General features: G+C 29.9%; 4 protein-coding genes across 4 annotated transcripts; 2 read left to right on the forward strand and 2 right to left on the reverse strand.

Annotated features, from left to right (window-relative positions):
- Positions 1-368: 368 nt before the first annotated feature.
- LOC134830390 (probable peptidoglycan muropeptide transporter SLC46) lies at positions 369-2728 on the reverse strand. The gene is made up of 4 exons (XM_063843854.1): positions 2594-2728; positions 2272-2532; positions 1787-2219; positions 369-1150 (listed from the first exon to the last, which is right to left on the reverse strand). The coding sequence occupies exons 1-4, from the start codon at positions 2712-2714 to the stop codon at positions 532-534; spliced, it is 1434 nt and encodes a 477-aa protein (XP_063699924.1). The 5' UTR covers positions 2715-2728; the 3' UTR covers positions 369-531.
- A 4990-nt stretch (positions 2729-7718) lies between these two features.
- LOC134828844 (flexible cuticle protein 12-like) lies at positions 7719-8429 on the forward strand. The gene is made up of 4 exons (XM_063841831.1): positions 7719-7736; positions 7886-8016; positions 8088-8235; positions 8319-8429. Exons 1-4 carry the CDS (start codon positions 7719-7721, stop codon positions 8427-8429), a joined length of 408 nt encoding a protein of 135 aa, XP_063697901.1.
- A 2449-nt stretch (positions 8430-10878) lies between these two features.
- Positions 10879-11390, forward strand: LOC134828846 (endocuticle structural glycoprotein ABD-5-like). The gene is made up of 3 exons (XM_063841832.1): positions 10879-10890; positions 10944-11062; positions 11123-11390. The coding sequence occupies exons 1-3, from the start codon at positions 10879-10881 to the stop codon at positions 11388-11390; spliced, it is 399 nt and encodes a 132-aa protein (XP_063697902.1).
- A 4877-nt stretch (positions 11391-16267) lies between these two features.
- Positions 16268-16934, reverse strand: LOC134831399 (endocuticle structural protein SgAbd-6-like). Its single transcript, XM_063845119.1, has 2 exons — positions 16807-16934; positions 16268-16460 (listed from the first exon to the last, which is right to left on the reverse strand). The coding sequence occupies exons 1-2, from the start codon at positions 16932-16934 to the stop codon at positions 16268-16270; spliced, it is 321 nt and encodes a 106-aa protein (XP_063701189.1).
- Positions 16935-24504: the final 7570 nt, after the last annotated feature.

The raw sequence follows: 24504 nt of genomic DNA on the forward strand, positions 1-24504 counted from the left end.
TCTTGGTGCAAATTGTAAAGTTTTAATTTTTATTAATTTTTTTTTATTTTTATTTTTGAACTTTTGCTTGAAAAATATGTTGACAAAAAATAAAAAAAATCATATAAGTCAAAGTAAAATCGAAATAAACTTTATCAAAAAATCTTCAAAAAATAATTTTAAAATTAAAAAAAATAAATAAAAATTTTTTTAAGTAAAAAATGATAATTTATAAATATTTAAAAAAATAAAATAAAAAAAATAAATAATTTTTTTTTCCTAAAAAAATATAAAAAATAATAATTTTTTTCTAAAGTTAAAAAAATCGTCAAAAATTTTTTTCAGAGCCAATTCAAATGATAATATTATGAAAAATTTTATCCTATGAAAAATTTAAAAAATTATCAAAAATTATTATTTTTTTCCTAAAAAGTTATAAAAAATAATTTATTTTCTACAAAATTTAGAAAAAAATTAAATTTAAAAACCTAAAATTTTTTTTACTAATATTTTATTCGTAAAAATTGACTAGAATACTAAATTTCGCCTCATTCAACGTACTTTTTTGTCCATTTTCTTCTCTTTCTTGACACTTTCCTCATTTTGCAGCAACTGAATTACTCCAAACGACAGAGCAATCAAGCAAAAGAAGCATCCCGTCACATAATGATAAAATCCTGGATTCGTTTCAATCGTTTGTCGATAAATCCACGTGTACGTCGGCGATCCCACCAAACTACAAATTGCTTGAATCGAGCCAATCAACGAATTTATTTTCCCAATTTCATTCGAAGCTACCACTGAAGCGAGAATACTTCTGTTCAGCGTATCCGGCAAAGCTCTGAAAATTCCCAAGAACATTGCGGCGTACAAGTGCCACGATTGCGTGGACTGAGCATTGAGGAAATTCGAAAAAACTAGCGACAATGTCGAAAAAATGCCGGTTTTTGTGTCGGACCATTCGAGTTTCTTTTGGAGTGCGAGTCCCGTTTGACTTCCCACGATGATGAGAAGAGTGGCGATAATCACGAGAACGGAAAAGTCTTCGAGAGTCCATCCGAATTTTTCGCGAGTGTAAAGGAAAGTCAAGCCTTGGGAGCCTTCTTGTTGGAACATGGTGATGGCGAAGTTGGCGATGATGAGCCAAACAATCAAGCGATCGTGATTTTTGCTGAAATTAATAAAAAAAAAACAATTTACAAAATATTTTGTAAAAAAAAATTTTAAGTGAGTTTTTTAAAATTTAGTTCCAAAAGGCAAAAAATAATAATTTTTTTTTTTACTTAAGAAATTTTAAATTTGAAAAACTTAGATACCAAAAATGTGCATTAAAAATGAAAATATTTATCGTAATTGGAAAATTGAAAAAAGTCAAAATTTTTTAAACAAAGTTTCGAGAAAAATTTTTGAATGTGTTAAAAAATTAATTATGCATGGGTCAAAAATTTTAAATGTGCATTGGGTCAAATTTTTTAAATGTCAACTGGGGCAAATTTTGAGTTTAAAAATTTAAAAAGCTAAATGGGCTAACCAAATTTAAAAAATATTTTTTTTTTTTGATAAAAAATTGTAAATTAGGATTTTTTTGGCTTAAGTCAAAATTAAGTTACTTTTACCAAAGCTTAAGTCAAATAATAAAAATTAATTTAAATAATTTTTGTAAGATTTTTTAAAAATTTGTTCGTTAAGCTAAAAATTAATTATTTTTTGACTTAAAAAATCTCAATTTTTAATCAAATTAAAGATTAAGTCTTTCAAGCTCAAGTTTAAGTCATAATTTTTTAGTTCAAGATGGGAAATAACTCACCGTGGACGAAAAGCGGAATGCGCCATTTCCTTAATCATGTCAGTTTTGAACAAATCCTTAAGTCCCGAGGCACGATGTTTACTTGAAACTTCAATACTTTCAGGAACTCGGAAGAAAATATACAAAAATCCGAACAACAAAACGACAAAAGAGACAAAAAATAGATTTACAGCTCCCAAAGTCTTATTCAAAAGTCCCGAAAATCCGGATCCCATAAAAACTCCGATGATAAGTCCAATTTGAAAACTTGCCACTCGCTTAGCGCGCTGTTCTGCCGTCGAAATATCAGCCATATACGACATCAGAGTCGACATTAGAATACAATTCCCGCCAGTTACGGCAATCGGTAGTGATGCCAACAAATACCAGCTGTAGCTTATCGCACTAGATATCGTTCCAAGCAGATAAAAGATAAGAAACTGAAGAGCGAAACCTGGAAAAAAACGATTTTTTTCACGTGTTTCTTGGAAAAATTCAAAAATTACCGGAATAAGCGACGAAAATAACTTTTTTCCTTCCATGTTTGTCTGACCAGGCACCCACAAAGAGACTCATCAAGGCAGGAACGAGTGATTCGATGACAACTTTGTAACTCTGGTAAGTAGCCACGAAAGGTTGAACGCGAGTTTCCAAGTCTTTTGAACTCATTCCGCCATCTTTTCGTTCCAATTGGCGACAAATTTCCTCACTTTCACCGAGTTCGCTGCGACATGCCCGATAAGTGATGTGATTTGTTATCACTTGAGCTGAAATTTTAATTTTCGTAAAATCACGAAAAAAGACCTTTGGCTTCTTAAAAATTCTTACCGGACAAGAAAATTGCGAAGAAAAGAATCGCAACTACCGGTTCAAGAATCAATTTACGGTTCTTGAGCAATTTTTGCACTCGACTGAGTTGTTTCTCGTCCAACGACGGTTGTTTCTCCATGTCTGTTTCTTACAAGAACGCAATCACTACTAAAAGATTTTGCGTTAAAATATTGAACTGTATGGAAAAAAATTGAATCGTCATGTTCTTATCTTTGAATGAACTGCAGTGAGTAAATAGTAGACTTGCGTATCTTATCGCGCAATGTTTGTAAAATTTAAGTCAGCTGTCTTCAAGGTAGCGAAGTTGAGCCAAAAAGTATGTGATGAATATTTTTCTTTTTTTTTAGATTTGCTTTGAAAGGTGATTCCAAACAATAAAGTTTGACGAGGAAAGTCGTAAAATTTAGTGTGAATATAAGATTAGTAGCATCACAAACAAACACATGACATGGCGTTATGCCACTGACCGTAAAATGATGCAAAAGAAATTTGTTTCCGATTAACACAGTTCCGAAACACGTTTATATGATAATTTTGTTGATATTTTTATGGAGTGAATTTGAATCGTAAATCAACTGTCTTTTTCGTAGAGAAGAAAAGTTGAAAAGGTTTCAATGGGGATGATTGAAGATCGAGGTAAGTACATCAGTTAAGCTTTTTTTTAATTTTTAAAGGAACTATTTGTACAACTTGAAGTCATAAACCGCTCTTTCAGACAACAACTACAAGAAAATAACTCGACAACCTATTAGAATCATCAATGATTTATTTCTACAGCCTGTCGACTTCGATGAACTTCAGAAAAGAATTGAAATTAAGAATGAATTGAAAAGCATTATTAGAATTAAGTACAAATGAGAAAAGATGATATAAAAGCCTAAAAGGGTTCTTTAAAAAAATTTAAATAATTCAAGCATCACGTATTTATCGTCATGCTTTGTTGTTGGTAAAATTTCATATCCATACAATACTATCGGACTAATAAGGCTTATACAACTATCAAAAATGTTTTAGGTTTCCTCCCACCTAATTTTTTGAGAAATTCTCAGGAGGGATATCTAGTATCGAGTTGTTGTTGATGTCAGGTCCATCTTTCGATGTTTTGAACAGGTATACTTTTAAACTTTTCACGTGATTCAACGCGTTTCTTTTAAATTCTTGAATACTATCACAGTCTGTTTTATATTGTTTCGAAAAAGTCTGACACCGTTGTACCACACTGAATGTTGTTCATTGAACAAAATGTCTTGTCTCGTTCTCAAATGCGCATTATTTCTTAAATTATATGGCTGTATGTCGCCCACTTTCTCAATATTCACAGCCAGGTAATTCGGAAGTTGATTTTTTGTTGCCTTAAAAATTAGTATCAAAACATTAAACGATATACGTTGATAGACACTTAACAAATTAGTTTCCTGTAACATTCGACAAACACTGCTTTCTATATTTCCGTGCGTCAAGATTCTTAATGCTCTGTTTTGAATTTTCTGTATTGCTTTAATTTCTTCTTTTCCATTCAGGTACAATATTGAGCTGCAGTAGTCCATATGGGCTCCAACCATGTATCACAAATGTTTTAAAAGAATCATATTTTGATACATTTTTGACCTAAGTTCTTTTAAAAATATCAAAGTTTCCCATAAAATTAGTTAATGGATCGATATTTTCATACATTTTCAATTTTTTTTTGTAAAAAATTATGAATTTTGTATCCCTTTCAATTCAAAATTTTTTTGATTTTTTGTAAAATAATTTTTTCTTTTCCAAAAGTTTTGGCTTTCAAGGGCTACAACTTGAATTATTTTAATTTTAACTTAAATTATTTTGAAAAATATTAAAGTTTTTCCAAAAATTTTGAAATGTCCTATTTCATATTTTCATGTAAAAAATTATCAATTTTGTAAAGATTTTTTTATTTTCAAAATTTATGTTCAAAAACATGTAAGCTTCTTGACAATTATAAAGAAAAGTGAACTTTTTGACACTACAAGATACTCGATACACATGTTCAGAAGGTCTATGAAACTGGAAAAATTTTTGATAATTGTATTAGCCTAACAAAATCGGTGTTTGATGAGGTTTTGGCAATTTTTCATATTTTCAGTGCATACTTTAATTACTTGAAAGTTAAAAAAGTTATTAATCAAAAGTTTACAAAAGAAAAAAATTAGGTCATAAAATATCCAGGACTAAACTCTAGAATCTAGAGTCTAAATTTTATTCCTGTAGTAACTTTCATTAAAATATCTCCTTTGTGATAATCATAAAAGTGTGCATTTATGCATTTTTTCGTCAAAAAAAAAATCAAACAAAACAAAACAAAAAATTTTCTACGGAATAAATTAATTAGTTGACAGACAACTTTTTTTTATTAAAATATTTTTCGCTTTTTCGAATATTTTGACAAATATTATACAATTTGTTAAGTGCATTGAAAAAACAAAACAAAAAAATCACTTGATTAAAAATTGGATGTGTAAAAATTATTATGCAATTACTTACCTATTAAACAAACATGAGATAGAAGACTCTTCTCACCACAAAAATAATAATAATTTCATTGTGGGCAAAAAAGTAAACAAAACTCCTCGAAAATTAATTGCTCGCTCTCCCACTCTTGAATCACATGTTTTACACAGTCCACTTGTGAGCTGAGAAGAAAAATAAAAATAATAATGCAAATAAATAATAATTATAATTTGACAGTCCCAAATCTTGCGTACAGCTGCAATTCATCACATCATTAGATAATATCAGTCAAACCGATAATTAATGATCGACGTTCGTGCATCACGTTTTTTCTCTCTTCTTCTTGTTCGTTATTTCAATGCTTCAACGTACAAAAATTTTTAAAGAAAATCTCTTTATTTAACGGTCTTGCATCGACATTGAAGAGAAAATAATTGTCTTTATGACCAAAAAATTACCAAAATGATCATTATTTGAAAAATCTCTGCTGTTGACTGACACTTTTGGTTGCGAAATTCTCCGAACTTGCCGAAAGTCACACAATGTAACCTTTTGACAGTTGAATGATTGAATGCTTTTTCCCACTGATTATTAAATAATAATCACGTTTCAAGGTCACATGCAGCATCATTTTTAGTCTGATTCGCCCAACGGGATATTTTTCCCATACAATTAAATAATAAAAAATGGGCAAATATTTGAGTTTCGTTGCTGCAAAGAGAGCGAGCGTGTTGTTTTGTTGCAAAAAGCAATTAAATTGGTATTGTTCGGCGGCGTAATTTTTATTTTATTGACCGAGATATGAAAACATGTTTCATGAGACAACGAGATGACGTGTGGCTTGTATGCCTTGTGAGTATATAGGAAGGGCGTTGGTGATGGCTTTTTATTATGTCATATGAGAGTGTAGCTGCTTATATGAAGAAAGAGACGCGAACAATGGACATGAAAATACAATTTGTCGAAATTTATTGTAACACACTTGTAGCGACTGTTTACAGTTGTTGTTGTGGTGTGAAAAAAATCTTTACCTATGAACTTCATTTTTGTTGTTTTTTGATTTAAATAGGCAGGACTTTTTAAAAAATTTATTTTTTTGACATTTTTAAAAATTTAAAATAATAAAAAATAAAATAAAATAAAAATAATTTTATGATATTTAAAATAAAAATTTATTAAAAAATTATTATTTTTAAAATTAAAAAAAAAAAATATTAATTTTAAAATTAAATAAAATATATTTTTTTGACACAAATTTTTACAGAATTTGTTTATTATTTTTTTTCCTCTATTTTTAAAGATTTTTTTTTATTTTCTTTCAGTTTCCGAATTATTATTTTTCAAATTTAAAAAAACTCGTTAATTTAATAAAAACTACTTAATTAATTAAATTTTGCAAAAAATTAAAAATCTTCTATTTTTTTGTGACTTTTAAAAAATCATCCAAATTTTTTTAAGCTCCTTATTTTTTTCAATTTCAAAGTTTATCAGATTTAAAAAAAATTATTTTTTTTTCGCAAAATATTTTATTTAAAATTTGTTTGTAATTTTTATTAAAAGAAAATTTTAATTTTTAAATATAATTTTTAATTTAATTTAAAATTATAATTTAATAATTTAAAATAATTTAATTAATTTATTAATTTAAATTTATTTTAAATTGAATTTTATTTTTTTTTAATTTAAAAATTAAAATAAAAAGATAAAAATTATAAAAATAATTTTTTTAATTGAAAAAAATATTTAATAATAAAAAATATCGTTCATTAAATGTCATTTAAAAAAAAACAATAATAAAATTTTATTTTGACAAAATAAAAACTTTCAAAAAATATTTCGTTTTTCAAGGAAAGTGATTTTTATTAACGATCTAAAATACATTAAAAATCATTGTCATTTCAAAAAAAATATATTATGAACCATTTTCCCCATTAAGGAAGTCAAATAAACTGACAAATTGACTTTTAAACCTTCATACCCACAAACTAAACTAACATCGTCCAATTAATCAAAATTTCTGTTCCATATTCGATCACATCATAAAAACACTTCAAACTAGTTATTTGACGTCTATAAAAATCGTCTTTCAAGGTCCTTTCTTAGAAAAAAAGTAAAATATTCTATTTTCTACCTTAAATAAAAAAAATGGTCATCACCAATCCCGTTAATGACCACATTCGAAACTAAAATTTCTTGTTCCTGTCTATCAATAACACACAAAACACGGTGTTACTTGTTTTTTTTTTTGAACTAAGTATGAACTACACCGAAAGCCGAATTATGTAAGCGCACAAAATATGTTGTTTAAAAAAAATTCATGATTATTGCTTTCATACGAGTCCCGCGTGTGTATGAGCGAATATTGATCGTCGTTGTCGCATCATCTCACAAAACAACAAAAAAAAAATCAAAAAACGCACAAACGAAAATGCAGAGAGTTGTACGAGAGCGAGAGACATTTATGGGTCGTCGGTCGATCGATCGCACCGTTAAAAATCAACAACTTAGTTGAAAATTATTTTACTATTCATTCATAATTTGATCCGTGTCCAGTTAGGAAGCATAAAATTTGGTGCTCCTAAAATTATTTATTTAAAAAAAAATAAAATCTGAAAATTTTTCATTAACATCCAAAAGTGATAATAAGTCAGAAATGGCTCATAAATTTGTGGTAAGGAACAAAAAAATATTTTTTAAAAAATTTTTTTTTTCAAAAGGAGTGTTAATGAATTTATTTATTTTTGAGTTTATTTCCTGGTTCAACCTAATTTTTAATTCTAATTTATTCTTTTCTCTCAAAAAAAAAAAAAAAAAAATCAGTTGATTGCCGTTGCTGTTTGCATCATCGGTCACGTTCAAGGCAGACCTCAAGCCCAAATTGAGGGAAAAGATGCCGAAACAATCGTTTACCAACACGAAGTTAATCCTGAAGACAACAGTGCGTGGTTTGAGTGAGTGGCGAAATTTTCTTACACAATTAGATGACACAATTTTACTAAAAAAAAAATTTTTTTTAAATTAGATTTGATCAAACAGACGGACAAAAAAGACAAGAATTGTGGAATTTGAAGCAAGTTGGTGAAGAACTCGTCCCTGATGTTCGTGGTGCCTTCCAATTCCTTGGACCTGATGGCGTTCTCTACACCGTTACTTTCGTTGCTGACGAAAAAGTGAGTTTTAAAAATTTAAAGCCAGTGGAGACGTCTGGTTATTTTTTAAGAATTTTATTAAGTAAAAATTTTAATTTTTAAAGGGTTTCCGTCCCGATGGTGAACACATTCCCCCAGCTGCCGATGTCGGTCCCGATCCAGATGTCCCACCAGCGGCTCTTCCCCCATCTGCTGTCCTCTCACTCGTCGGATAAATTTTTGGCACCAAGTTTCCTTCCTATTTTTAGTCCTTTTAACGCTTTCCTACTAAGTATTATGTAAAAATCCTCATCCTAAAAAAAATTTATTCTTTAATATTTCTAGTTCATAAGGAACCAAAAAAGAAAAAAAAATAAATTTTAAGAAAAAATTTAAATATTTGAGTTTATGTCATCTTTTTTCTAGTTCAAAGTCGCTATTTTTGTCACAAATTTTAATTTATTTTATTTTATCTATTTTCAATAGAACTCAAGGTCGTTTACTATTCTAATGAATTTGCATATTTTTTCAGGCAAATTTCTTCAGTATCTGTGGATGATTTTTGCGTGATTTTGCATCGAAACCTGCACCTGTCACTTTTATTTTCAACGACAAAATGATTTATGGGAAAAATATTCAAAAGCAGATTATTTAAATATTTGCCGGATTAAACTGCCTATTGTTTCAAAAGCCGGATAAAAAGGTGAGAAAATTGGATAATAAGATGCACTTTAATTTTTGACCTGGATGAAATTTCAGTAGCGCACGTGGAAACGTAACTTTATGTAAATTCATTTTTTTGTGAAGTTTTGGCGGGTTGAAAGTTGTTTTGAGATAATAAATAACAAAAGAAAAAAAATGCGGATGACTAGAAAATATAAAAAAATATAGGTGAGTCAAATAAAAAAAATTTTGTCCTAGAAAAATATATCTTCAAGTATTTTAATTTGTTTTTCAGCCTTGGAGTTTATGGGAGTGAAAAAAATGTCATTCTTAGCAACTATTTATAACAAAAAAAAAGAAATAAAAAAAGACATAAAAATAGACAAAAAAAATCATCACCATATTTTGATGCACTGTAGATCAAGAAATTTAATCCAAGAGCAAAATATTTACCACGCATCAAGTAGAATTATTTTTATATAAGAATAACAGTAAAATTTAAACAATGATTTATTATGTCATTTTAATTAAAAATATTTTCCTAATGATTTATTACAAAAATTTAAATAAAAACTAGACAAATATTTTTTAAACCAAAACTCATTTGGAAATTCCTTCAAAAATTTTGATTTTAATTTAATAATTTTATACAAAAAATTTTAATGTTAATTTGAAATAAATTATGAATAGTTTTGAATTTAAAAATAATTAAAAATCATTTAATAAAATTAGTTAAATTAAAGATGAATCTAACACGAATTAAAAAAATTAATATCATTAATTAATTAATTACCGTAATGTAGATAATTCTTATGGAAAAAATAATTCGTTCTATTAACGAAAATAGGTTTTAAAATTCGTTCTATTAACATTTTTACGTAAAACTTTTGAATTTTTAACGAAATTTCGAATTTTTTCAATATTTTTAACAAAATTTTTGAGAATGATTAATTTTAATGAATTTTTATTAATTTGTTTTTTGATTTTATGAGAAATAATTCAAAATTAGTCTAAATAATTGCTAAAAAAAATCCAAAAATTTATGGAAAAATATTGTTCTATTAACTTCAAAATTGATATTCCATTAATTATTACCATTTTTTGAATTTGTAACGGATTTTTTTCCATAAGAATTATCTACATTACGGTAATTAAATTAAATTTTTTTTATTTTTTTAATTAAATAATTAATTTAATTAAAAATAATTAAAAATAAAGTAATAAAATTTAATTTATTATTAGATTTAAAAATAATAAAATTAATTTTTTTTTATTTATTAAAGTGCTGAACATTTTCTAATTAAAACGAATATAATTCATAGAATTTTTTTAAACTGAAAACTTTAATCATACAAATAAAATAAAGAAAAAAAAATAAATTAATTAAAAAAAAAATTATTTAAATTTTTTTGAAATAAAAATTAATTTTTAAATTGATAAGGAAAAATATTTAAATAAATTCTTTAAAAAATTCATGTACCTAATATATTTTTTGCAAAAAACTTAATCCGGAAAAAAATTAAAAAGCATACGTGATTATTTTCAAGTTCTTCTTCTTCATATTTTAATTTTTTATCATACCCAAAATGTAAAAAAATAATTTATAACCTTGATATCGTGTGGATTAATTACAACAAGAACAAAAAATCATAAAAAACCCTTTTTGTAAAAAAAAAATTAAAATTTACATAAGCGCATTTTTCAAATAATATTCTTTTAACAAATATTAAATATCCTCAGACTGATGTCAAATAATTCAAATAAATTTGCTAAAAATGTCCAAATATCACAAATATGCAATAAGTAAATACAACCACTTTAATTTTATTTATTATCTTTGATTTGTCGCGAAGATGATGTCTCTGAAGATGTCGCAATCCGAAATAAATGAATGTGTTTCGCAGCAAAAACCTTTAGTTCACCGTTGTTCGTTAACAAAAACGAACAGGTTTCGTCTTTACCTCTCTTTGACTTTTAGTTTTACATCAACTTTTGACAATAAAAGAACAAAAATCGATAAAAATGAAGGTCTTGGTGAGTATTTTAAGCCAAAAAAAATTGTCAAAAGTCACAAATTCCGTTTTTAGGTCATCTGTGGATTGATTTTTGCTGTTTTGGTCAACGAAAGTTACGGTAAACCAATTGGAGAGGATGCCATCATTGTGGGTTATACAAACGAAGCCAACGAAAACGGATATAGTTACAGGTGAGAATTGATTTTTTATACCGGAAGAAGTAGAAATTCATGATTTTTTTTTATAAAAAGTTACGAAACCTCGGATGGATCGCAACAAAAGCAATCCGGAACTATTAACGCCAATGGAGTCCTTGAAGTTCGTGGCTCTTACAATTACATAGGAGATGATGGAGTCACTTATACCGTAAATTACATCGCCGACGACAAAGGATATCGAGTTATTGGCGATCATATTCCGAAAGGAGCTGATGGATATTTAGAATTAACTGACAATCCCGGACCAATTCCACCCCCACTTGGAATCCCCCCATCTGCTGTTTTATCACTTGTGGGATAAATTTGGACTCAAAACACGCAAAAATTCGTAAAATTATTTATTAACATCATCAACCACTGAGAAGATCTAAGAAAGATTTGATGGGAACGTGTCGCCCTTCAGCATCGTCTTGCTCATTGAGGTTCGTCGCGTACGTTCCCACAACTTCTTTGTAATATTTGAACCCTTTGCTATCCATTTTGTAAAAGTGGATGTGCTAAAAATGATTTTTTTTTCGTTAAAAAATAAAGTCAAAAATGTTAAAATTATTTAACTCACCTCCGAATCGGCTCCAGAGACGAAAAATCCTCTTATCACAAATTCCCCGTTTTCGATAACTCCTTCTTCTTTCCTCCGAGATCCGCCTTGCAAGTCAATTTCGTACCTGTACTCCCCATTTTTCGGACTTTTGCACTTAAAATTGTCAAAAGTTACGAAATTTTCCTGTTCCTTTGCTCGACACGAAAAATTCTTATCGCTCTTCGCACCAAAAATCGTCAGAATTGTCGCGCAAAAGAGAATCAAAATAATATTCTTGCTTTTACAGAACATTTTTAGCGACAGTCAAGGCAACAACTGAACCACGAGTGAAAGAATGCAATGTAAAGTTGGCAAAATTCGCAACAAAGTATCAAGAATGGCAACAAAAATCAGGTTTTTCAATGATATTTCAGTCGTTTTTATTGGCATAATAATGTAAAAGTGTTAAAATTAATGAAAAAAGTTATATTGAACTTGAAACTAGCCAATCATGGAAGCTAAAATTTTCGGATCGATACATGAATCGCCACGAACGCTGCAAATTTCATCAAATTCGCCATCTAAGCCGTATTCTTGGGTGCCATCACCTTTGATGGGAACCAAAAAATAGTGGAAACCCTTGTGATCTTTGATGTAAATGTGATAATTCTGGAAATTTTTCGTTGAAAATTGATTTTTTTGGTTAAAAAATGAAAATTTACCTTCGGATCATCTTTGGAAAAGAAAAATCCTCGTATCGCAAAATGCCCGTCGACGATAATTCCTTCCTCCTTATGTCGTGAACCGTCACTTAGCTCAATGTTATGCAAATATTCACCGTTATCGCGCGTCTTACACTTGAATTCATCAAAGGTAATTAGCGAATTTGTCGAATTTTGTGACGTACATTGAAGATTATCTGCTTGAGTCATAAGCGACCCTGAAGTCATTTCCTCTTCCTTTCCGGGTTTCGGTTTCTTTGGTGGCTTCTCTTTCGGATCTTTCATCATTCGCTCAGTTGCTTCCATCGATCGGCGTGGCACCAAGCCTCGTCGTTTGATTTTCATCACAATCGATGGCACGTCACTTTCTTTGTTCTCCATGCCAAGAACAGAAATTGCCGCAATGGCAAAAATAAAAATTGCAAGGAATCGGATGCGAGCCATCTTTTGCGTACTAAATCCTCGAAGACACTGATGGTAATTATTATTGGAGAAAAATAAGAAGCAAGCAACTAAAACAAAAACATTGAGCGGTAATAAGCCGACTACGCGACGTAATACTGTGCACGAAACAATCATGGGTAGGTACAGAAATATGTGACATAAAATGACGTGAAATCAGGTTTTTTGTTTATTTTTTATTGTTTTTTACAGCTTTTTTATGTGAATATCTCGTACCTACCCATGTTTTTGTATAGACAGATGTACAGGAGAAATGGTCATGAAATGACGAGAAAAAAGGTGACAGCTCATCAAAAGTGGTAAGATCTTATTTTTAAAAATATTTCGAAGAAAATATGGTAGGTCACGTGGTTAAAAATTTAAATTTCCCGCGTAAGTTAAACTTGATGAAACCACGTGGTCGAAAAATTCACTTGGATCGATAATTTATAATACCACGTGGTCAAAAATTCAAAGTTGAGAAAACCACGTGGTTAAAAAAATTAAATAGACCACGTGGTCAAAAATTTTAAAACATGGTTAAAATATTTACAAAAATCAAATGGGTCAAAAATTTTAAAAACTACGTGCCACATTTCGAAGAAAAAATAGTTTTTATGATGGATCACGTGGTTAAAAATTTAAATATTCCGCGTAAGATATAGTGAAACCACGTGATCAAAAAATTCACTTGGCTCGATAATTTATAATGCCACGTGGTTGAAATGAAACTTTGTTCTTTTGAACTTCTTTGAAATCAAAAAGTTTTAGAGACCACGTGGTTAAAAAAATAATTTAAGCTTAGGTATAGTTTAAAAAAATTAACCTTATGGTTTAAAAAATAACCACGTGGTTAACAATATCAAAATTTGGTATCATCGTTAAGATTTTTCTAAACTAAAACTTTTCATTTTCTATTGAATCAAATGTATCAAAATCTAATCTTCTCATAAATTAAAAATCAAACAATAGATTTAATTTTGCCCCGGAACAAAAATTTTATATATACCGGAAATCATCACTATTGTCAAATAAATCTTTACAAAATAATCTTCTGAAGTCAACCTTTTAACCTCTTTTGTCGACACCTAAATTACTTGATAAATTTATGTAAATTAGAATTCTCGAAGGTTTAACTAATTTGTGACAATCGCATAAAAGACAGAATTCGATTAAACAAGCGTCAGAATCACCTAAAATTTGCATAAATAGTTAGTCGACAACATTGTAATCTGATGACAGACAATCAAATTAAGCATGAAATAGCTTTGCACCTTCTAACAACAATTTTTGTTTTGTTGTGAATTCTCTTAAAAATTAAATCATTATTTAACAACAAATTACGTTCAAGGTCGCCATCATGTGTCGTCGTCACAGCTTCTTCTTTGCGTTATTTATATTTGTGAACACAAATATTTACATGACAAATACGCATTTTTTGCTTTGAATATTGATTCGTGCATTTGTAAAGCACAGAAGGCGAGAAGTAATAAAATTTGTTAAAAAAAATTTTTTAAAGGGTAGTTAACCAGTTTCGCGATCATTTTTAATTGAGTATTAAATAATAGTGGGTCACATAAATGTTCATGTATTCGATTAATTTTTATTTCATTATTCGAATATTAATTATTTTTTTATTATTATGAAATTTATCACATATTCGAACACTTGGAACATCTTAATAATAAAATATCGATGAATTTATGTGTGAATCATTTAAATAAAGAAGACGACAAAGAAGAGGTGTTTGAACTGATAATGCGTATTTCCAGTTTTGCGTTTAAATTGCAACAGAACAGCAATACAGAGATGTTGTTATAATATTTTTAGCGGTGAGAAGAGGGACGATAGTAGAAGCCTGGCACTGTTTATAATCACCGCATGTCATGTAAGTATAAATTATTATTATATTTTATTTTTAAACATGAAATTTTGTGCGATGATAAACCGGTGTTAAGGTATTTTGCGTTATTTTGTATTATTTACATGAAGGTGCCGGACAGTGGTGTCGTGATTTATAACAGAAGGAGCAAAGGAGGCGATTTTATCACACGGTAAGGTAAGATCCAAAGAATTTTCAAAAAATATTTATAACTTTCTTTTTATTATTTTAACATTTTAGGATAAATTTTATGATTATTGTATCTTTTCTAAAAAAAACTTCTATTCTACGAATAAGCGATATAAGTTTGATAGCGAAATTGTAGAGGATTTATCTCGTTTGAGTCCAATACCTTTCTTTAAAAATAAAAAGATCAATCAAGTTAGGTCACAAAAAAATATTGAAGAGACAAGTTGCAGTTGGATTTGGTACATAAACTTGTGTAACAGCACTACATAGTATGTCGACAAAATGATGACTGGATACTTTAAGAGAACAGAGTCAAAATCGCGTGAAATTTCTTTTATAACAAAAGTACCGCTTCCGTGATATACCAAGAGTTATTAATGTGGTTTTACTCACCACCCTCACTTTAAACCTTCCGGTTAAATTTTAGAATTTGGAAGATTTATCTTTGCATTGAAAAGTTACTCGAGTACAGAACAAAATCCTTGACAGGTATAAGATTTAATCATACCTGAAAAGTTACCCACTGAACTAGAATTAACTTATAAGTTTAGGCGTTGAATATTTATCAAGACAAAAAAAGTTCAAAGCTTAGTTATTTAACAAATTTAAAATTATTTATAGTTATTGACACACGTTAATTTTCATTAAAGTTATAAATTACTAAAAAAATTCTTTTTTTCACAATTTCTCCCGCAAAAAACATCATTTTCTCATATTTTCAATTGCTTATTTCCCTGCTACTGTTTATTTATTTATTATTATTTTATTCAAACTAAGTAAAATTTGTAATTGCTCCCACTTTTTGTTACTACGCCACTGCTCATCAGAAGAAGACGATGCGGGTTTTTTAAAATAAGAAACGATAATGTATTATGAGAAAATGTTAATTTAGTTATGCAAACATTTATTGAGAACTAGGTCAAAATGAGCATTATCGACTTTGATCCTAAAATTTATATTAAACTTTGTGACAACTTGTTCAAGTGGAAAATTACTGCAAAAAAATCAATTGAAAATATTTGCCATTGATAAGTTTGTTCGATTAAAAGAAGTTGAAGAAGATTCAAGAATTAAAAAAAAACTTTCTTTTATAATTTTTTCGTCGCATTTATCGATTTATTAATTCATAGTATTTAGGTTTCTTTGCTTTAGGTTTATACAATTTAGTCTTACGCATATAATAATTGGAGGTGCAAAAGTTGCATAAGTTTATCATCATTAAAACTTACACCTAGTTACGTAACATTTTCGAGTATTTTATCAGGAATTGCATGCATGTAAAAAGAATACTTTTTATTTTTACAACTAAATGTTCGAACATGGATGAAATAAATGAGAGGATGAAAGTCAGTTCGTTCGTTTTTTAAATCGAAAAGGGGTTTAAAATACTTTTTAAAGAAATATTAAATTCTAGACTCATAAATTTATGGTCCTCTTGGTAAATGGGCACCTTCGGGTTGGAAGCCATTTTCGTCAGCAATGTAGTTAAGAGTGTAGGTTTGACCGTCAGCAGCAACCCACGTGACTGTTCCACGAACTGCCATAGCCTCATTTTCAGTACCGACATTCTTCAATTGGGCTTCTTCCGATCGTGATACGCCATCGCTTGTCTCGTAACTGTTCATGAGATAAGGAAGGAATTTTATTTATGGTAAGTGGATGTAGCAATAAAAATGCATGATAACATAATTTCACTCGGACCGCGTTACAAAATTATGTAAATTTTTCGTATACCTACAACGAAGATATGAGGAACAAAAAATAATAAAAAGATTGAAATGAGATCCAAATTTAGGTGTTTAAATTCGACAGCGAATTAATTTCACTTTAATTTTTTTCGGATATTCCGATTATCTCATCTCAAATCGTAATTTGTGACATATTTTATGGCTTCCTCATAATCTTTCAATTGATTTCTGTCAGATTTTTAATCTTCTTCAAAATTTCACTTGAAAATACTCACGCAAATCTGTATCCATCGATGCCGATGTTATCGTTTTCGTATTTCAAAATGACGGCATCTTTGGAGTCATCGACTGGCTTGGCAATAGCAACAGCTAAAACAGCAACTAACACAATTGCGAATTTCATTTTGTCTGTTAAATTAATTATTTTTTTTTGTAAAATTAAGTTAAGAAGATGTAAACAGTTCCAGGAGCACTTTTGTAATGTAGTTATCGCACAATTATCAGAAACCTTATATACTCGCATTGTATTTTTCGTCGAAACGAAGACGATGGTATGGAGATGCGCGCTCTGTGCCTATATCATACATATGAATTATGGATATCATTTCCCTCTCTCTCCCTTACTCACAATCAACGAAGAAACGATACAGATTCGACACCAATTGTCAACCATGTGTCTCGCTTTGAGTGCGTGACTCGAGAAAATATCTTCAAAAAAAAATGGATTTCGATACAGTTTGTAGTGAACCTTCGCGATGCGCATCAAACCACATGTGACTAGCAGTGGAAGGGGGGATGCAACTCTTCTTAGGAATGTCGTATTAATTTCGATTGCGGCTAATGTTGCAGTTGTTAATGATTTTATTATGCATGACAATTTGAAGAGAGACATTAACAGAAGATCATCATATTTTGTTTTTAATCAAGAACAAGGACGCAACAACTTTCATGGCCTTGTCTATGATCTTAAAATGAAACTAAAAATAGTTCGTTAAGAATTCTACATGTGGAAAATCAAGTTTTGGTAAAACCAAGTCTGAACAAAATTGAATAATAATTTGCGCATTTTTATGAATTAATTTGACATTTTCTTCAAATTCTATTCATTTTTTGGGGTAATTTATGAGATTTTATCGGCATTGATCTTTAGAATAGGCAGAATAAACTTGAACCGAAAATTAACAATGGTGAAGGACAAGAACAGACAAAATGTAGTAGAAGAGTGTTATTAGAAAATTTGGAGCAGGTTTTTATATTGAGTAACTAAATTATAATAGATTTATTTGTCTTTAGAAAAGATTTAGGTTTAATAGATTTAAATCATTTATTTTTTGTTTTCATTTATTTCTTTTATTTCCATTTATTTTCAGACTAAAACTTTAATAAATTTTTATTGATGGAATTAAGGAATACTCATCTAGGAAAAACATGAAATTTTCTATGTCGCCAGCGGTTGAAATGAAGATAAAAATAAAGTTCAACAGTTTTGAGTATAAGAACAATCGATTTACCAGGACTTAACTTTACCTTTCATGTCAGTTTCTATTGATCGTACCTTTTAACACCTGGCGACGCTCCACACTCTCAGAATCCAACATCATCAGAGAGGGTGAGGGGCAAATCACTAACCTCTGGGATCTGAAAGACCTTGCGAATCGACGAACCAGATGGCGACAATTCGTGGACCGCCTTTGCTCAACATGAGGACAGTCTCGAATCTTCGGATTAGAGACAAGGCGTAAAGTAAAAGTAAGTAAGTACCTTATAATAATCAACCTGGAGATGCCGTCAAGAATAATTTTTTTGATGAGAAAATAATTCATACTTAAGAAGTCAGTCTTGACAAGCTACGTTCGAGACTTAAATCATGAAAAAATTTTCTGGCTTAACTCGTGTTTGAGATTTACTGAAGAAGTCTTAAAAACTCTTTAGAACTTTCTATCAGAGATCAAAAGCTAAAAACCAGTCTCGAAGTTCACTAAAGGAGCTTTGATTCTTCGAAAGGACGCAACAATTGCTTACTGAAGAAGCTTTTAAAAGTAAAGCCATAAACAATATTTCGGTTTCTTTATAACGACTTAAGAAGCAATGCATCAACTGAATGTCATTTCCGTTTAACTCAATGCATTTTATTACATAACACACCTGTGCCTTATTCCAAATTTATATTTAGAAATTCCCATCTTTGAATCATCGTGCTGTTACATCATCCAATTCATTCATTCGCACAACGAAACTGTATAAAAAACAATTCAATCAAGGTTCTTGCAGATTTTAGTCAACATTTCTTTTGATTTATTGCGAACAACCAAGCCTCTCTCTCGCACGGATTTTCGCTTTGAATACAATGGGAAATCTGCACAGACAGATGTTGAGTCAGCCACGATACAAATCTTTGTTTTTGTCTTTATTTTTTTTTCGGATGAATCAAGACGTCAATGAAGGGAGTTACCAAAATATTCCAATTGTACATGACCTTTGCTTCTCGAATTTCAGCGAGTTCATCCCAATTATGCATGATTTCACCGAATAAGTACACGTGGCCTTGAATTACGTCTTTTTTGATAATTTTATTTTTTGAAGAAAGTAATTGAAGACCAAAAATTAAAAATAAACAAGTCTATCATTAAGTCACAATTCATGTAGCAATTCACTAAAATACATGGTCAACTCGTCGTCCGTAGGTCGAATTAACGTGCAATTTACTTGCGAAGAAGATACCACAAAATAATTGAAAATAAAAATGAGAAAAAAAAGCAAAAGTTGAAACAATATATTTTTAACTAGAGACCGATTAGTGGCTATATTGTGTGAAGTGTAACTGTATAGTGGCTACGTATGGTACTGCAAACATTTAAATATGTGAATCGGTAAAGTTTCAGATAGTAGTCTCTATCTCGGGGATGAATGCGGTTAATTGAGGTCAAATAATTAATATGGAGTTAATGAGGTGTCTTTTCGACCAAATAAATTGAATTTTTTGTAACTTTTTTTTTAAAGTAATGGTCTAGTAACGATGATACACTTTAAAAGATGAAACTGTGAAGAAATTTGAATGGAAGTTAATTTAGAAGGGCTTTTGGTAATCTATGGATTTTTTGAGGTTTATAAAATTGGACCTGTAAACTTTGTTCTACCTGACGAAAATTTTTTGTATGTAAAAAAATCTTGACACACTTCAAGGAATTCAAAAAAAGAATCCAAAAGCACCCTAGAAATTATTTCCCTTTACAATTAATAACAGAAGTACTTGTCAATCTAGTTATTCATCCGTTTATCATTGATACCTGAAACGAATGTAGATCAATTTCAAGGAACTCAATTAATTTTAATTTATAAAAAAATTACCTAGTAACACGAAAAAAATACGTATGACCAGACAAGCTACTTCCTCATATCACATCCATGCTATTAAGATTCACTTACGAGACACTAATTCACAAAACAAAGACAAATTGTGCGAAAATGTGACAAAAAAAACTGACCTTCCCGAAAACAAAGAAGTTCACTCATCTTCCATACGAGATAATTGGTCCAGAAGCTCTATAATTTACATAAAAGCTTTTATGATTCAAATCTTTTTTTTACTCGCTTTTGTGTGTTTATACAAAATGACGAATAATAACATAATTATTATGTGTAAAGGGACACACGGCTTTGTACGAACAGCGATCTATTCAATTATTATTTTTTTGTGGTCTAATACAGTAGACAAGAAAATTGATACTGAAGTAAAGTAAAACCGCGATGGCCTTTCGAAGGCCAGAAATTTTAGACTCGAACTGTACAAGGAAATGATCTTTTATCGTGAGACTCGTTCGGTTCATGACATCAGTTGTTTGAACTTTATCGTGGTCATTTTGGGAAAGCGATTCATCTTGGTGATCATAAAACATTTTACAAAAGAACAACATAAGAGGTCAATGTATGAGATGTTCAAATGTTTGCTACTTGCCAATAAATATTGTAAACAGACAACAACATTGTATAGATGATAAATTTATTGACACATATTTATTGGTTAGTTTATGTCAAAAGCAATCTTCGTCAACATAACAAACCGCTGGTGAGATGCTGCCTCGAGCGAACATTTATCACTTTATGAATCGGTTCCTCGAAATTTTTTGGTTGATTGTTTTTAAATGATAAGATGGTGGGCGTTTTCGCAAAATATATTAACGCATTCGCCGTTTATTTTTATTAATTTTATATCAAGAGTGTGATAAAAAAAAAAGCAATCTCTACCAAAAAAAGAAGATGTAAAGTACCGTAATGAGCAAGTACATTGTATGAAGAGGTCGTAGGATGAAGCTCATGTCCCATAATAAATTTTAACGGGCTATCGTTACGTAATGGAATTGTCTATAACATATGGAGAGAAAGACAAGTTTGTTTCTTGTGATTTGGAGAAATTTTTCCAGCAGGTTCGTTGTCTGTCCGAGGTCTTTCGTTACTGAAGAACGAAAATGTTTTAAAATAATTCGAGTTGTCAAACTTTTATCAAGTCTTTTTATTTTTTAGTACCTCCCGAAGTAAGTCATTTATCGATACCTAATGCCTCAATGAAGTCCAATTAATACATTTTATTTATGTTTTCAGAGATCTGACATTAGTTTGACCTGACTTTGCGAGTATTTCTACGGAAAAGATTTTAATGATCTAAAATTTTGATAATATCATACCAACAAATTCTTGAGCCAACTGGACAGAAAGGTGAACTTGCTAACAAATTACGTATAATACAATGAATAAAAATCGAATGCTATTAAAGGTTTTATTTTAAAGAGAAAGAGTCGACGGCCAAGATACAACTAGTCATAAGGAGGAAAGTTGCCAGCATGATAACTGCATATGATATCCTGTCGTGCAAATTGAATAATGACTATCTGAAGAATCTGTTTCAGCTGAAGATGAACAGAGAGTCGACACGCAACACTGAAACCTTCGTCGTTCCTTTTAGGAGAACGAATTACGGGCAACATGAGCCCGTGACGTGGATGTGTCGGCTCCTGAACATAATAATCAACTTTTTCTCATTAACAGTTTAACTGGACCTGGAAGGCAAAAGTTTTGGGGTCGCAGAGCACCGAACTGGGACAAAAAAAGAAGTAACATTAGACGATGGAGATGAAAAAAAAGAAGTCTAAATTATGTAAAAATAAATTATTTTTATTAAAAAAAATTTGGCTGGCCGAAGTCGTTCTGGTGAATTTTTGTATTTTTTATTTGAAAAAATATATCTTTTTAAAATGCTGGAAAAAATTATTAAGTTTTGTCTTACTGACCAATTATTACAGTTAATAAAAATCGATTTTTTTTACCCAAAAAATTGACTGCCAAATTCTACATTTGCCGGTCTTTAAGAGATCCAATAAAATTTTTAATAAAATTTCTCCGTGACCATTTTGAACGATCATTAAAGGCAAAATTACGACAAAACCAAGCATTGGAATCTAGAGCACTAAAATACGCTTTAGTTAACTCTTTTGCATATGATTACTTTTTATCAACTTCTTCAGTACTCACCTCAGACAAATTTACAAACAATGCAGAAAAAACGGAGAAAACCGATAAATAAGATGTAAGATACAGTGCAAAAATATGTATCATGTACCAGTTGTCGTTGTCATCTTCAGTGGGTCATCGGTTCGTCGCGATTATTATGATGACGAGTCTTGGCCAACATTTTTAGGTGATAATATTAATAACGAACACACATGAAAAAAAAATGTTTAAGAGACAAATGAAAAATATTTGTAAGTGACTCTCTCGTAATAATTGGAAGTAATTTTTCAAAAAGCAAAAAAAAAATGTTGCTTAATAACATTTTTTTTATTTTTACTCTTAATGTGAGTACATCTCCAATACAAAAGATTTAAACGGCAATCATTATTAAATTATAAAAGGTTGTAAATGAGATGATAATTTTTTTAAAATTTTTGTAAATGAATATCTTCTTCTCATTGAATTCATGTTGATTTGTCTTTTGCTTCTTGATAATTTTTTTTAAAAATAATATTTTATTTATTCATAATCTGATTGCATTACAATTTATTGTTACATCGGTCAAAATATTGTTGTAAGTAATTTTTCAAGTCGGATTGTGAGGCCCTTATAAAGGAAGCAGAAACAGTAGTCACAATGCAAGGTTTCGGAGGTAATTTTTTATTTTTGGCACAACCTTGCTTTACTTCTGCTTAAGGGCATTTCCAGTCGTGCGGACTTGCGTGTCGTCTTCGAGACTGCTGATTTTTTAAAATGTTTTATTAAACTAAAGGTTGAAAGACGTTTTTGGTAATTAATGGGTACGAGAATCAATTTAACTACAGGAAAGAAGACATGGTGGTATCGAGTTTTTTGAGTCGAGGTAATTTCATGAAGAGAATTTGCTGGAATTCTGTGAAGTTTTGATGAAATTTAAATCCTGCAAGAGTAATTGTCTTCACTGAAGACATCGATTTGAAAAAGTTTTCAAAAATCATGCTGCCGTCAATGGTTTGATGATCTTTTAAGGAGCTTTTGTCAAAATGTAGTTCAATATTTTCTAGTTTTGGAAGATCAAGCGATGAATTTTCTGATTCAAGAAAAGTTCGAGTCTTCAAATTCCGCAATTTTAAGCTTTTTAAAGTTTTTGGTAACAAATTTAATGACTTCTGTTCTTCATCGAGATCTATTTCAAGCTCTTCCAGGTTTTCACAACTTCGAAGCATCGTTTCTTGACACAAAGAACAAACCTTGGAATGATAAAAAGTATAAGATAACCTCTTTAACTCCTTAAAATTCAAAATTTGATGTCCGAAAAAGCATCCAAGGCTATTTTCGTTTTTGGAATTCTTGACATTCAATTTCAGCTCCTTCAAATTTCTGAATTGAGCTAATGGACCAAAAGTAGGTGACTCTTCACAACTGAGATCCATAAACAAATCCAACGAAGTTATCAAATCTGCATTTATGACACTTTTTAACGTATTATCTTCTGCTCGTTCAACTGGAAATCCACTCCAAATCAATTCAACTTCTTCTAAGTTTTCATTTTCTTTGACGATTTTCTGCAAACAATCAATTTCACTCTTTCTACTGACAAAAGTAAGTTTCTTAAGTCCCTTATTCATCACATTTAGCAAATCGATGACAATTTGTCCTTTATCTGGAGTGAGACAGTATTCGTAAATTTTGTTCCAATCATCGAAATTTACATGTGCTTTGCTTATTTGAAGTCTAGGAAGACTATTTTTCAATTCAACCAACATTGGAAGCGTAAATCGTTCAATAGATGGTCCAAGATGCAATTCTGAGAGACACGGAAGACGTTGAAAGACCATTTTAAAGACATTTGAGTTTTGAACTGAAATATTGTTCAATTCCAAAGTCTCAAGTTTCTGAAAAGCTCCTTCATCTGTGCATGATTTTAGGATTTCAAAGTCATCCAGCACTAAAGTTTTCACATTTTTTAAATGTTTTATCAGTTTTATCAAATTTTCATCAACTTTTTCTGCCTTTCCATTTAGTTTGAGGTGAAAAACTGTCTCACCGAGTCTTTGAAAGCACTTTTCCATGCAAGGACTGTCTTCAACTGTAGTTTCATTCACATTTATTCTTACTGTGTGATATCTGACTTTACTATTGACCAGAAATTTAGATTCCGTAGAAGGAAAGTTCAAGCTCCAATCTTTCTTGAAAATATTAGAAGCTGTTACCAAAAGTTCAAACCATCGTTGGCATACTGCCCGACATCGAAGACGATCATTTTTCGTTAAATATCGAAAAATGTGAACCAAATTCTACAAAGGAAAAAAATCGTTATAAAAATTTGTAAAAAAGTTTAAAACAAAATTTACCTCATCTAAGAGTTTATCGTTGATAGAAACGTCCATCTTTGTTGATAAACAAAAATTTATTGATTTTTTTCGAGACCTTTTTCGTAAATGCGTAATAAGTGAATCCCTTCTAAAACTAAACTAAACTAAACAACA

Source organism: Culicoides brevitarsis, chromosome 2 (assembly GCF_036172545.1).
Source record: "Culicoides brevitarsis isolate CSIRO-B50_1 chromosome 2, AGI_CSIRO_Cbre_v1, whole genome shotgun sequence".
In the NCBI taxonomy this organism is placed as follows: Eukaryota; Metazoa; Arthropoda; class Insecta; order Diptera; family Ceratopogonidae; genus Culicoides; species Culicoides brevitarsis.

Coding starts and splice junctions, on each gene's coding strand:
- LOC134830390 (XM_063843854.1), bottom strand. CDS start 2,714: ATGGAGAAACAACCGTCGTTGGACGAGAAACAACTCAGTCGAGTGCAA. Junction 2,220..2,271: donor TATTTTCGTCGCTTATTCCG/GTAATTTTTGAA, acceptor GTTTTTTTCCAG/GTTTCGCTCTTCAGTTTCTT. Junction 1,151..1,786: donor CATTCCGCTTTTCGTCCACG/GTGAGTTATTTC, acceptor TATTAATTTCAG/CAAAAATCACGATCGCTTGA.
- LOC134828844 (XM_063841831.1), top strand. Junction 8,017..8,087: donor GACAACAGTGCGTGGTTTGA/GTGAGTGGCGAA, acceptor TTTTTAAATTAG/ATTTGATCAAACAGACGGAC. Junction 8,236..8,318: donor CTTTCGTTGCTGACGAAAAA/GTGAGTTTTAAA, acceptor TAATTTTTAAAG/GGTTTCCGTCCCGATGGTGA.
- LOC134828846 (XM_063841832.1), top strand. Junction 11,063..11,122: donor GAAAACGGATATAGTTACAG/GTGAGAATTGAT, acceptor TTTTATAAAAAG/TTACGAAACCTCGGATGGAT.
- LOC134831399 (XM_063845119.1), bottom strand. CDS start 16,934: ATGAAATTCGCAATTGTGTTAGTTGCTGTTTTAGCTGTTGCTATTGCC. Junction 16,461..16,806: donor ATCGATGGATACAGATTTGC/GTGAGTATTTTC, acceptor TCTCATGAACAG/TTACGAGACAAGCGATGGCG.